The sequence below is a fragment of the Nerophis lumbriciformis genome, linkage group LG01, assembly GCF_033978685.3.
Source record: "Nerophis lumbriciformis linkage group LG01, RoL_Nlum_v2.1, whole genome shotgun sequence".
In the NCBI taxonomy this organism is placed as follows: Eukaryota; Metazoa; Chordata; class Actinopteri; order Syngnathiformes; family Syngnathidae; genus Nerophis; species Nerophis lumbriciformis.
In genome coordinates, this window is record NC_084548.2 from 231,648 (window position 1) to 245,000 (window position 13,353).

The following is a 13,353-nucleotide window of genomic DNA, read 5'->3' on the forward strand; positions in this document are numbered from 1 at the left end:
GAGAAATAATAATCAAAATTAAAGCTGCAAGCAGCATTGGTCGGGCGTATTTGGCAGGTGCTAGTCCTAAGTGTCCCAATACTTTTGTCTACTTTTAGTCTGAAGTGTCCCAATACTTTTGTTTAGTGTACCTACCTTGTCTGCATTGTGTGGGCACGCTGGTGCTTCCTGCTTTTAAGCAGCCATCTTAAAAAAACAGCAGCGCAGCAGCATCAGCGCAGCGGGTCTTTGAAGGGTCATAAAATCAAAACCGGAGCAGGTATTAAAACGCTGTTCTGTTATTTTATACACAAGGGTTTAATCTCTCGCCTGTGTTAGTTTGAAGCCGAAACGACAAACGCGCTCAGAGGAGATCGTTTTTGAAGGAAGGTGACCGGTTTTTACAAAAAATTTGTTTTGAAGGGGGAATAGCAAACTTCCTGTTGATTTTTGCTGGAGGTTGTCAATTTATGAAATGTAGGTCTAAGTGAGACCTGCATAGAGGTTTTTGTTTCATGTCTCTCCGACCTTCCCAGTGGAAGTTACAGGCAGTTTTGTCAGTTTTTTCATCCGAGGAGCAGTTTTTTGTGCGTTTCATTAAAAAAGAGCACAATTTTGAGATTTGGGGTTAGGTTTTTTTATTAGATCGCAATTTCTGCCAGTCTTGATGTGTGCGTTCAGTTCGGTGAGTTTTGAAGCATGTTAAGGGGGTCAAATTACAGCTCAAAGAGGCAAAAGTGACTGTTTTTAGTACTTTTTTGTCTTGAAGGGGGAATTGCCAACTTCCTGTTGATTTTTGCCCGAGAATATACTATTATGAAATCTAGGTCTAAGTCAGACCTACATAAAGGTTTTTGTTTCATGTCTCTCCGACCTTCCTAGTGGGAGTTACAGGCAGTCTGTTTTTTTTTTCCCTAGTGGGCGCTAGAGCGCAATTTTGATTTTTGCGGTTCGGTTTTTTTATGTCCCATTGGGAGTCCTTATACAATGGGCCATGCGGGCCCTAATAAGTACAACAACAGTACAAAACAGCGCCAGGGGGTTGTAAACTCAATAAAATATTCAACTGTTTTTAAATTTGGAACACAGCATCATGGTTTTCACAGCTTTTTGCTTGTTAGAGGTAGAGAGTGTTTTCACATAGAGTTCTAATTCTTTTTTCAAAGGCACAAAAAACAGGTCGGGTATTGAGAAACGTACATTTATGAATATAAAACTTAGCCAATAGTATCATGACGTTGCAACGGTCAACATTTTTTTTCATACAGTGTAAATCCAAATAGCACATCTTTAAAACAAAGCACACATTTGTCGTGAATATTAAGCCGACACGCCTGATTCTGAAGGTCCTGGGCAGATGACGTTGGCATGGCAACGCACAGAAAGCTGCAATCTGATTGGACAAAAACAAATGTAACACACAGAAAGCAGCGCAGCCAAGAGACGCTGAAAATTAAATGAGTGTCGTTGAAAATCTCACTTGTCAGAATTCAAAGCGGCCTTCGACGTCTTCATCCAAGACGCGGAGGACGGCTGCATCAGCACCAAGGAGTTGGGGAAGGTGATGAGGATGCTGGGGCAAAACCCCACCCCTGAAGAGCTGCAGGAGATGATCGATGAGGTGGACGAAGATGGTATGTTGGCAAACATTACGTAGCATCAGCCGTGGATGGACCTTCTTGCTTTGGGTGTTCCCAGGCAGCGGAACGGTGGACTTTGACGAGTTCCTGTTGATGATGGTGCGCTGTATGAAGGAGGAGAGCAAAGGGAAGGCAGAAGAGGAGCTGGCCGAACTTTTCCGCATGTTTGACAAGTACTTTGATTTCAGACCTCATTTGAGTTCACCCGCAGTGGGTCTGCGTGAGTCTTTGTCTCATTCCTGTGAGAATCCTGCAAGGTTTTCCTACTCCCCTTGCAATTCAGAGAAAGAGATTTTCATAATATATTTGACTTTAATCTTGTAAAACTACATCATTTTTTCTTGGAAATTCTCAAAATACTCCTAGCAATTATTGTATAAAAACTTTATTTTAAAAATGCAACTTTGCTTAAAAGAAGTGTAATATATATATTGATTTTAGTCATTTAAAACGGCATAATTTTTTATTAAATATTTGGTAAAATATTTTTTTTACAATTCTTGGAAGAACTTTTTTCTCACAATATGGCATTTTTCTAAAAAAAAAAACCAATCCCATAAAGTAGCATTTTTTTTTGGTATATTTAACTTATTTTCTCAAAATATTCCGACATAATTGTTAAACTTTTTTCACAATATTAATAACTTTTTTCAAAAAAATTTTGTCATAATATATTTGACTTTAATATTGTTTTTTTCCTGTAAAATGTTTTTTTTCACTGAAAATTACTAGTCTTGTAGGACAACTTTTTCTTACTATTGCATATTTTTTCAAAATATGACTTTTTGCACAATATATGTGACTTAAATCATGTAAAATGGCATCCACTATATTTGACTTAATCCCATAAAGTTGCATTTTTTTGGTATATTTAACGTTTTTCTCAATATTTTTTAATAACATTTCTACACATTTTTTGTAAAATAACTTTTTCTCAATATATCATTTTTAAAAATGTTTTAAAATATTTTTTCATAATGTATTTGACTTTAATTTTGTAAAACTACTTATTTTGTTTTCGTAAAATCAATTCTCAAAATACAATTATTGTACGAAAACTTTTTCTTTAAAATTTTTTTTTTAATATGTTGACTTTAGTCATGTAAAACAGCATACCTTTTTCTTTAAAATATTTCTACACAATTCTTGTAAGAACTTTTCTCGCACAATATTGCATTTTTCTAAAAAAAAAAAAATTTTTTTTTTTTAAATTCACAATATATTTGACTTTAATACTCTAAAAATGATTTTTTTGGGTATAATTGTTAAACTTTTTTCACAATATTAATAACTTTTTTCAAAAATTGTTTGTCATAATATATTTGACTAATATTGTAAAATGATGTTTTTTTTCCTGTAAAATGTTTTTTTCACTGAAAATTACTAGTCTTGTAGGACAACTTTTTCTCACTATTGCATATTTTTTTCAAAATATGACTTTTTCCACAATATATGTGACTTAAATCATGTAAAATGGCATCCACTATATTTGACTTAATCCCATAAAGTTGCATTTTTTTGGTATATTTAACGTTTTTCTCAATATTTTTTAATAACATTTCTACACAATTTTTGTAAAATAACTTTTTCTCAATATATCATTTTTAAAAATGTTTTAAAATATTTTTTCATAATGTATTTGACTTTAATTTTGCAAAACTACATATTTTGTTTTCGTAAAATCAATCCTCAAAATACAATTATTGTACGAAAACTTTTTCTTTAAAAAAATTCTTGAATAGGTTGACTTTAGTCATGTAAAACAGCATACCTTTTTCTTTAAAATATTTCTACACAATTGTAAGAACTTTTCTCGCACAATATTGCATTTTTCTAAAAAAAAAAAAATTAAAAAAATTCACAATATATTTGACTTTAATCCTCTAAAATTTATTTTTTTGGTATATTTTTAAAACTTATTTCTCAAAATATTGCAACAAACTTTTTTTTCACAATATTACAAACTTTTTCCCCAAAAAAATTTTCTTAATATATTTGACTTTAATATTGTAAAATGACATAATTATTGTGTCCTGTAAAATAAAAATGTTTTTTTTTACAGAAAATTACTAAGTCTTGTTTGACAACTTTTTCTTATAGTATTGCATATTTTTTCAAAACATGACTTTTTTCATAATACATGTGACTTAATCCTGTACAATGGCATTTTTTTTCTTTAAAAAAAAAAACAACACTTTTTGTCAAATTTTTTTTTTTAAATATTTCTACACAATTCTTGTAAAATAACTTGTCACAATATTGCTTTTTTAAAAAATTTTAAAATATTTTTTCACAATATATTGACTTTAATCCTGTAAATAGTCCTAAATTATCGCACGACAACTTTTTTTCTCAAATATATATAGGCTTTAATCATGTAAAATTGCATACCTTTTTCCTTAAAGTATTTGTTTTTAAAATATTTCAACACAATTCCTGTAAGATAACCTTTTTCTCACAATATTGCAATATTGTCAAAGAAAAAACTTGCACAATATATTTGACTTTAGTCCTGTGAAATGACATATTCCTTGTCATTTTTGTACTTTTTTCTCAAAATATTACTAACTTTTTGTCAAAATGAGAAATAAATTTTTTCAAAATATATTTTACTTTAATATTGTAAAATTACATAATTTTTGTTTTGTAAAATTTATTTTTTTCTCAGAAATGTACTGTCTTGTATGACAACTTTTTCTCACAATATTGCATATTTTTTTCAAAACATGACTTTTTTCATAATACATGTGACTTAATCCTGAAAAATGGCATTTTTTTTCTTTTAAAAAAAAAAAACACACTTTTTGTCAAAACATTTTTTTTTAAATATTTCTACACAATTCTTGTAAAATAACTTATGTCACAATATTGCTTTTTAAAAACATTTAAAAATATTTTTTCACAATATTGACTTTAATCCTGTCAATATTCCTAAATTATCACACGACAACTTTTTTTCTCAAATATATATAGGCTTTAATCATGTAAAATTGCATACTTTTCTTATAGTATTGCATATTTTTTCAAAACATGACTTTTTTCATAATACTTGTGACTTAATCCTGTAAAATGGCATAGTTTTTTCTTTAAAAAAAACAAACACACTTTTTGTCAAAAACATTTTTATTAAAATAATTCTACACAATTCTTGTAAAATAACTTATGTCACAATATTGCTTTTTAAAAACATTTAAAAGTATTTTTTCACAATATATTGACTTTAATCCTGTAAATATTCCTAAATTATCGCACGACAACTTTTTTTCTCAAATATATATAGGCTTTAATCATGTAAAATTGCATACCTTTTCCCTTAAAGTATTTGTTTTTAAAATATTTCTACACAATTCCTGTAAGCTAACCTTTTTCTCACGATATTGCAATTTTGTCAAATAAAAGACTTGCACAATATATTTGATTTTAGTCCTGTGAAATGACATATTCCTTGTAATTTTTTGACTTTTTTCTCAGAATATTACTAACTTTTTGTCAAAATGAAAAATAAATTTTTTCAAAATATATTTTACTTTAATATTGTAAAATTACATAATTTTTGTTTTGTAAAATATATTTTTTTTCTCAGAAATTTACTGTCTTGTATGACAACTTTTTCTCACAATATTGCATATTTTTTCAAAAACAAATGACTTTTTTCAAAATATATGTGACTAATCATGTGAAATGGCAGTTTTTTCTTTAAAAAAACACTTTTTGTCAAGAACATTTTTATTAAAATAATTCTACACAATTCTTGTAAAATAACTTATGTCACAATATTGCTTTTTAAAAACATTTAAAAGTATTTTTTCACAATATATTGACTTTAATCCTGTAAATATTCCTAAATTATCGCACGACAACTTTTTTTCTCAAATATATATAGGCTTTAATCATGTAAAATTGCATACCTTTTCCCTTAAAGTATTTGTTTTTAAAATATTTCTACACAATTCCTGGAAGATAACCTTTTTCTCACAATATTGCAATTTTGTCAAAGAAAAAACTTGCACAATATATTTGACTTTAGTCCTGTGAAATGACATATTCCTTGTAATTTTTTTTACTTTTTTCTCAAAATATTACTAACTTTTTGTCAAAATGAAAAATACATTTTTTCAAAACATATTTTACTTTAATATTGTAAAATTACATACATGTATGACAACTTTTTCTCACAATATTGCATATTTTTTCAAAAACAAATGACTTTTTTCAAAATATATGTGACTTTAATCATGTGAAATGGCATAGTTTTTTCTTTAAAAAAAAGTTTCTACACAATTCTTGCAAAGAAAACCTTTCTCTTACAATATTGCTTTAAAAAAACTATTTTTTCACAATATATTTGACTTTAGTCCTGTGAAATGACATATTCCTTGTAATTTTTGTACTTTTTTCTCAAAATATTACTAACTTTTTGTCAAAATGAAAAATACATTTTTTCAAAATATATTTTACTTTAATATTGTAAAATTACATACTTGTATGACAACTTTTTCTCACAATATTGCATATTTTTTCAAAAACAAATGACTTTTTTTCAAAATATATGTGACTTTAATCATGTGAAATGGCATAGTTTTTTCTTTAAAAAAAAGTTTCTACACAATTCTTGCACAGAAAACCTTTCTCTTACAATATTGCTTTAAAAAAACAATTTTTTCACAATATATTTGACTTTAGTCCTGTGAAATGACATATTCCTTGAATTTTTTTTACTTTTTTCTCAAAATATTACTAACTTTTTGTCAAAATGAAAAATACATTTTTTCAAAATATATTTTACTTTAATATTGTAAAATTACATACTTGTATGACAACTTTTTCTCACAATATTGCATATTTTTTCAAAAACAAATGACTTTTTTTCAAAATATATGTGACTTTAATCATGTGAAATGGCATAGTTTTTTCTTTAAAAAAAAGTTTCTACACATTTCTTGCAAAGAAAACCTTTCTCTTACAATATTGCTTTAAAAAAAACTATTTTTTCACAATATATTTGACTTTAGTCCTGTGAAATGACATATTCCTTGAAATTTTTGTACTTTTTTCTCAAAATATTACTAACTTTTTGTCAAAATGAAAAATACATTTTTTCAAAATATATTTTACTTTAATATTGTAAAATTACATACTTGTATGACAACTTTTTCTCACAATATTGCATATTTTTTCAAAAACAAATGACTTTTTTTCAAAATATATGTGACTTTAATCATGTGAAATGGCATAGTTTTTTCTTTAAAAAAAAGTTTCTACACATTTCTTGCAAAGAAAACCTTTCTCTTACAATATTGCTTTAAAAAAAACTATTTTTTCACAATATATTTGACTTTAGTCCTGTGAAATGACATATTCCTTGAAATTTTTGTACTTTTTTCTCAAAATATTACTAACTTTTTGTCAAAATGAAAAATACATTTTTTCAAAATATATTTTACTTTAATATTGTAAAATTACATACTTGTATGACAACTTTTTCTCACAATATTGCATATTTTTTCAAAAACAAATGACTTTTTTTCAAAATATATGTGACTTTAATCATGTGAAATGGCATAGTTTTTTCTTTAAAAAAAAGTTTCTACACAATTCTTGCACAGAAAACCTTTCTCTTACAATATTGCTTTAAAAAAAACTATTTTTTCACAATATATTTGACTTTAGTCCTGTGAAATGACATATTCCTTGTCATTTTTGTACTTTTTTCTCAAAATATTACTAACTTTTTGTCAAAATGAAAAATAAATTTTTTCAAAATATATTTTACTTTAATATTGTAAAATTACATACTTGTATGACAACTTTTTCTCACAATATTGCATATTTTTTCAAAAACAAATGACTTTTTTCAAAATATATGTGACTTTAATCATGTGAAATGGCATAGTTTTTTCTTTAAAAAAAAGTTTCTACACAATTCTTGCAAAGAAAACCTTTCTCTTACAATATTGCTTTAAAAAAACTATTTTTTCACAATATATTTGACTTTATCGCTGTAAATATTCCTAAAAAAATGATCGTACGACAACTGCAACTTCAAAAAAGTGTCCTGTACAGTACGTGTTAAGGTTCAAATGAGACTTGAGCCGAGGCAAAGAGTTGAGAAGAAATTGTTCTTCACTCACGTTGAAGTGAGGGACGAGGCAAAAAGGAACCCAGACCCGCTGCATAGTGGTTAAAAGTTGCTGAAATGAAAGAAATGTTCTTAAAACAAGCTTTTTCTGCATGTTCCGTGGAGGAATGGAGATGGCTACATAGACCTGGAGGAGCTGAAGTCCATGCTGGATTCCACTGGAGAAACCATCACTGAAGACGACATCGAGGAGCTGATGAAGGACGGCGACAAAAACAATGACGGCAAAATAGATTATGACGGTAAATGACCCTGACTAACATTTACCTCCTGACCACAATAATCATCCTTATTGACGAGGACTGCACAATACATATTGGACCTGGCAGTCGCTGATACATTTGACTCCATTCTAAGGGGTAACGATTCGATTCAGAATCCATTCTCAATTCAAAATCAGTACTTTTTTTAATAACATCTATGATTAACTACATTCCTCCATCAAATAGATAAATTGCTCCATATCAGTAAGTGGTATTGTCACGTTCAAACACTGAGGACATCTATTAAACAAGACAAGAGGCAAGGAATCAAACAGAGACAGAATTCAATTTGGACCAGGGCCGGCCCGTGGCATAGGCCGTATAGGCAAATGCTAAGGGCGCCGTCCATCAGGGGGCGCCACGCCAGTGCCACAAATGTTGGAGGAAAAAAAAAGAAAAAAGAAGTTACTATTATTTCTAAATACAAAAAAATAATCTCACGTTAATTAAAATGCAAAGTAAAGCCTATTTAATAGAAATATTATTTGTTACAACGGTGCGCCCCCTCCCTTCCCGTATCATGACTCTTTTTGGACGTCACCACATCAAAACATCAACACAAGATGTCAAAACGGCCAAAACTGTCAGGTGCCCAGGGAAGAAAAAAGAGAAAAGAAGAGGAGAAACGAGAAAAAGACAGAGGTAGCAGGTAGGTGAAATTATTTGTCTGTTACAGAATGTGATAGTAACCTGGCTTTTTAGCATTAAGCTAATGTTACATGATTCGGCAATTGCTAATCTGTTTTAACGTCGGGTTAATATTGTGGAGGGGGCTAAATTGTTATGGAAAATAATAATGTAACGTTAGGTAATTACAGTACTCCCACCTTACATTCCTCAGGGACATTTGTATTAGATCTTTTAAGCAGGTGTTTTTTGTTTACATTGTTATTGCCTTCTGGTTAGCTAATGTTTGCCCTGCAGGTAATAGTCACTTTTCCACCCCTTTATATATTAGGTATAGTTATAAGTAAAAAAAAAAAAAAAGGTCAAAGACAAAGCTATTCGGGTTCTTGTGAGTATATACACTTCACTGCCGATGTGGGGGGGCGCCACCTAAAATCTTGCCTAGGGCGCCAGATTGATTAGGGCCGGGCCTGATTTGGACTCAATATTGAGGAGAGACATGGCCACTGCACTCTCTGTACAGTCCTGCACCACGCTCTGACGAAGAAGGTTTTCGTCTCCTCTTTTATTCAGATGTTCAATGTTCACGCACCAACACATGTCACAGCAGGAATGGGAAGTATGTAAAACAAGTCATTGTTTTCGGTCGCTTTGAAGACCAAGAAGAGGATTTCTCGGGCTTGGGCTCTTCCTGGATCCAGCTGGGGGCAGGTGTTGGGAGGACAATGGATAACCCCTCCCGTCTCCTGACCACAGCAACTTTAAGAGGGCAGCGGGTCGTAAATAGCGTTGACCTCAGGTTACCAAATAGTTGGAAGAGAGTTTGCGAAATACTTCAGAGAGAGTTCGTTTGACACTTCAAAGAGAGTTCCTCTGGAAGTTGAGCAGATCCTGCCATCTGTCCGTGTTGAAATCACAGTGGCGTTTCACGAGCTTTCTTCCTCTTGTTAGGCCTCGAAAGACAGCATTCATAATACAACGTTTCTTTTGTGATAACTTACAAACAATTATTCCAACAGATATGACAACATTAAATACAGTAGTGTAGTAGACCTAAGTATTCATTAAGTACCACCATAATGACAACATTAAATACAGTAGTGTAGTAGACCTAAGTATTCATTAAGTACCACCATAATGACAACATTAAATACAGTAGTGTAGTAGACCTAAGTATTCATTAAGTACCACCATAATGACAACATTAAATACAGTAGTGTAGTAGACCTAAGTATTCATTAAGTACCACCATAATGACAACATTAAATACAGTAGTGTAGTAGACCTAAGTATTCATTAAGTACCACCATAATGACAACATTAAAATACAGTAGTGTAGTAGACCTAAGTATTCATTAAGTACCACCATAATGACAACATTAAACACAGTAGTGTAGTAGACCTAAGTATTCATTAAGTACCACCATAATGACAACATTAAATACAGTAGTGTAGTAGACCTAAGTATTCATTAAGTACCACCATAATGACAACATTAAACACAGTAGTGTAGTAGACCTAAGTATTCATTAAGTACCACCATAATGACAACATTAAATACAGTAGTGTAGTAGACCTAAGTATTCATTAAGTACCACCATAATGACAACATTAATACACAGTAGTGTAGTAGACCTAAGTATTCATTAAGTACCACCATAATGACAACATCATTAATACAGTAGTGTAGTAGACCTAAGTATTCATTAAGTACCACCATAATGACAACATAAATACAGTAGTGTAGTAGACCTAAGTATTCATTAAGTACCACCATAATGACAACATTAAACACAGTAGTGTAGTAGACCTAAGTATTCATTAAGTACCACCATAATGACAACATTAAAATACAGTAGTGTAGTAGACCTAAGTATTCATTAAGTACCACCATGACAACATTAAAATACAGTAGTGTAGTAGACCTAAGTATTCATTAAGTACCACCATAATGACAACATTAAAATACAGTAGTGTAGTAGACCTAAGTATTCATTAAGTACCACCATAATGACAACATTAAATACAGTAGTGTAGTAGACCTAAGTATTCATTAAGTACCACCATGATGACAACATTAAATACAGTAGTGTAGTAGACCTAAGTATTCATTAAGTACCACCATAATGACAACATTAAAGACAGTAGTGTAGTAGACCTAAGTATTCATTAAGTACCACCATAAGGACAACATTAAATACAGTAGTGTAGTAGACCTAAGTATTCATTAAGTACCACCATAATGACAACATTAAATACAGTAGTGTAGTAGACCTAAGTATTCATTAAGTACCACCATAATGACAACATTAAATACAGTAGTGTAGTAGACCTAAGTATTCATTAAGTACCACCATAATGACAACATTAATACACAGTAGTGTATTATGACAACATTAATATACAGTATATTGTACATGAATGACACAACATGTTGATCTAATGTTTGATTTCCTGTGTTTTCCCCAACAGAGTTCCTGGAGTTCATGAAAGGTGTTGAATAAAAAGGATTTAGACGTAGGACTTTCTTCGCCTCGCCATGTTTACCCTGCACCACCTCAGTCACCTACTCCATGTTTACCCTGCACCACCTCAAGTCACCTACTCCATGTTTACCCTGCACCACCTCAGTCACCTACTCCATGTTTACCCTGCACCACCTCAGTCACCTACTCCATGTTTACCCTGCACCACCTCAGTCACCTACTCCATGTTTACCCTGCACCACCTCAGTCACCTACTCCATGTTTACCCTGCACCACCTCAGTCACCTACTCCATGTTTACCCTGCACCACCTCAGTCACCTACTCCATGTTTACCCTGCACCACCTCAGTCACCTACTCCATGTTTACCCTGCACCACCTCAGTCACCTACTCCATGTTTACCCTGCACCACCTCAGTCACCTACTCCATGTTTACCCTGCACCACCTCAGTCAGGCTGCCATCATTTACAGATCACAAAGTCAAAACCAAGGAGCAGAGCTTGAAATAAAATCATTTTCTAAACATCTGTGTGTGTGTGTGTGTGTGTGTGTGTGTGTGTGTGTGTGTGTGTGTGTGTGTGTGTGTGTGTGTGTGTGTGTGTGTGTTACACGTGTGAGGTGACACCTTCAACCCAGGTGGGGGCTTTCCAGGAAGGCGAGGGAGAGCAGCCTCAGAAAAAAAAAAAAGTATATTTTACAAACCGACTTAAGCTAAACTTTCCATCTCTTTTTTTTTTAGTTTTCTAGTTCTGACCTCAATTTTCTAGGCTTTTTAATATTATAATGGAAGCATCATTTTTTTTTAAACATTTAGAAAATACAATCTAGATTTTACTGTAAAAATCAGGCAGATGAGTGGAAATCATTTTACTGTAATTTTTACAGCATATTACTGTAAACGGAAAAACAGTACTGCTGTCTTTTTACGGTAAAAACTGGCCAAACAGCTCAATCTATCACATGGACAAAGATAAGACCTTCTGGAGGAAAAGTTCTGTGGTCAGATGAAACAAAAAATGGAGCTGTTTGGCCACAATACCCAGCAATATGTTTGGAGGAGAAAAGGTCCCAGGAACATTATTCCTACCGTCAAGCATGGTGATGGTAGTATTATGCTCTGGGCCTGTTTTAGCTGCCAATGGAACTGCTGCTTTAAACGGGACAATGATAAAGGAGGATTACCGTATTTTCCGCACTATTAGCCGCACCTAAAAACCACAAATTTACTCAAAAGCTGACAGTGCGGCTTATAACCCGGTGCGCTTTATATATGGATTAATATTAAGATTCATTTTCATAAAGTTTCGGTCTCGCAACTACGGTAACCGGCCGCCATCTTTTTTCCCCGTAGAAGAGGAAGTGCTTCTTCTTCTACGCAAGCAACCGCCAAGGTAAGCACCCGCCCCCATAGAAGAGGAAGCGCTTCTTCTTCTACTGTAAGCAACCACCCGCCCGCGTAGAAGAAGAAGAAGCGCGCGGATATTACGTTTCATTTCCTTTGTGTGTTTACATCTGTAAAGACCACAAAATGGCTCCTACTAAGCGACAGGTTTCCGGTTCATGAAAAGACGCAATCTCTCCATCCGCACACGGACTACTATTTCACAGCAACTGCCTAAAGACTTTCAAGAAAAGCTGGCTACTTTCCGTGCATATTGTAAAAACAAGATAGCTGAAAAAAAGATCCGGCCAGAGAACATTATCAACATGGACGAGGTTCCACTGACTTTTGATATTCCTGTGAACCGCACTGTGGATACAACGGGAGCACGTACGGTGAATATTCGCACCACAGGGAATGAGAAGTCATCCTTCACTGTGGTTCTAGCTTGCCATGCTAATGGCCAGAAACTTCCACCCATGGTGATATTCAAAAGGAAGACCTTGCCAAAAGAGACCTTTCCAGCCGGCGTCATCATAAAAGCTAACTCGAAGGGATGGATGGATGAAGAAAAGATGAGCGAGTGGTTAAGGTAAGTTTACGCGAAGAGGCCGGGTGGCTTTTTTCACGCAGCTCCGTCCATGTTGATATACGACTCCATGCGCGCCCACATCACGCTGGTTTTTAATATATTATTAAAGTTTGACTGACCTATCTGACTGTTTTTTTGACATTCCTTTAGCGCAGTTAGATGCGGCTTACAACACGGGGCGGCTTATAGGTGGACAAAGTTTTGAAATATGCCGTTCATTGAAGGCGCGGCTTATAACCCAGGGC

At 32.5% G+C, this 13,353-nt stretch overlaps 1 protein-coding gene across 6 annotated transcripts in view; it reads left to right on the forward strand.

Moving 5' to 3' along the window:
• The window catches only part of LOC133612654 (troponin C, slow skeletal and cardiac muscles-like), a 34,036-nt gene extending 22,378 nt beyond the window's left edge, over positions 1 to 11,658 (forward strand). For 4 of the 6 annotated variants that reach the window (XM_072912842.1, XM_061970268.2, XM_072912854.1 and 1 more), the window contains 4 exons: positions 1,467 to 1,613; positions 1,678 to 1,792; positions 7,864 to 8,000; positions 11,121 to 11,658. In XM_072912842.1, the coding sequence (XP_072768943.1) occupies positions 1,467 to 1,613; positions 1,678 to 1,792; positions 7,864 to 8,000; positions 11,121 to 11,152 (431 nt within the window). In that variant the 3' untranslated portion in view covers positions 11,153 to 11,658. The remainder of the gene's footprint in view (positions 1 to 1,466; positions 1,614 to 1,677; positions 1,793 to 7,863; positions 8,001 to 11,120) is intronic. The other 2 variants (XR_012050333.1, XR_012050334.1) reach the window with 2 other exon arrangements.
• Positions 11,659 to 13,353: the final 1,695 nt, after the last annotated feature.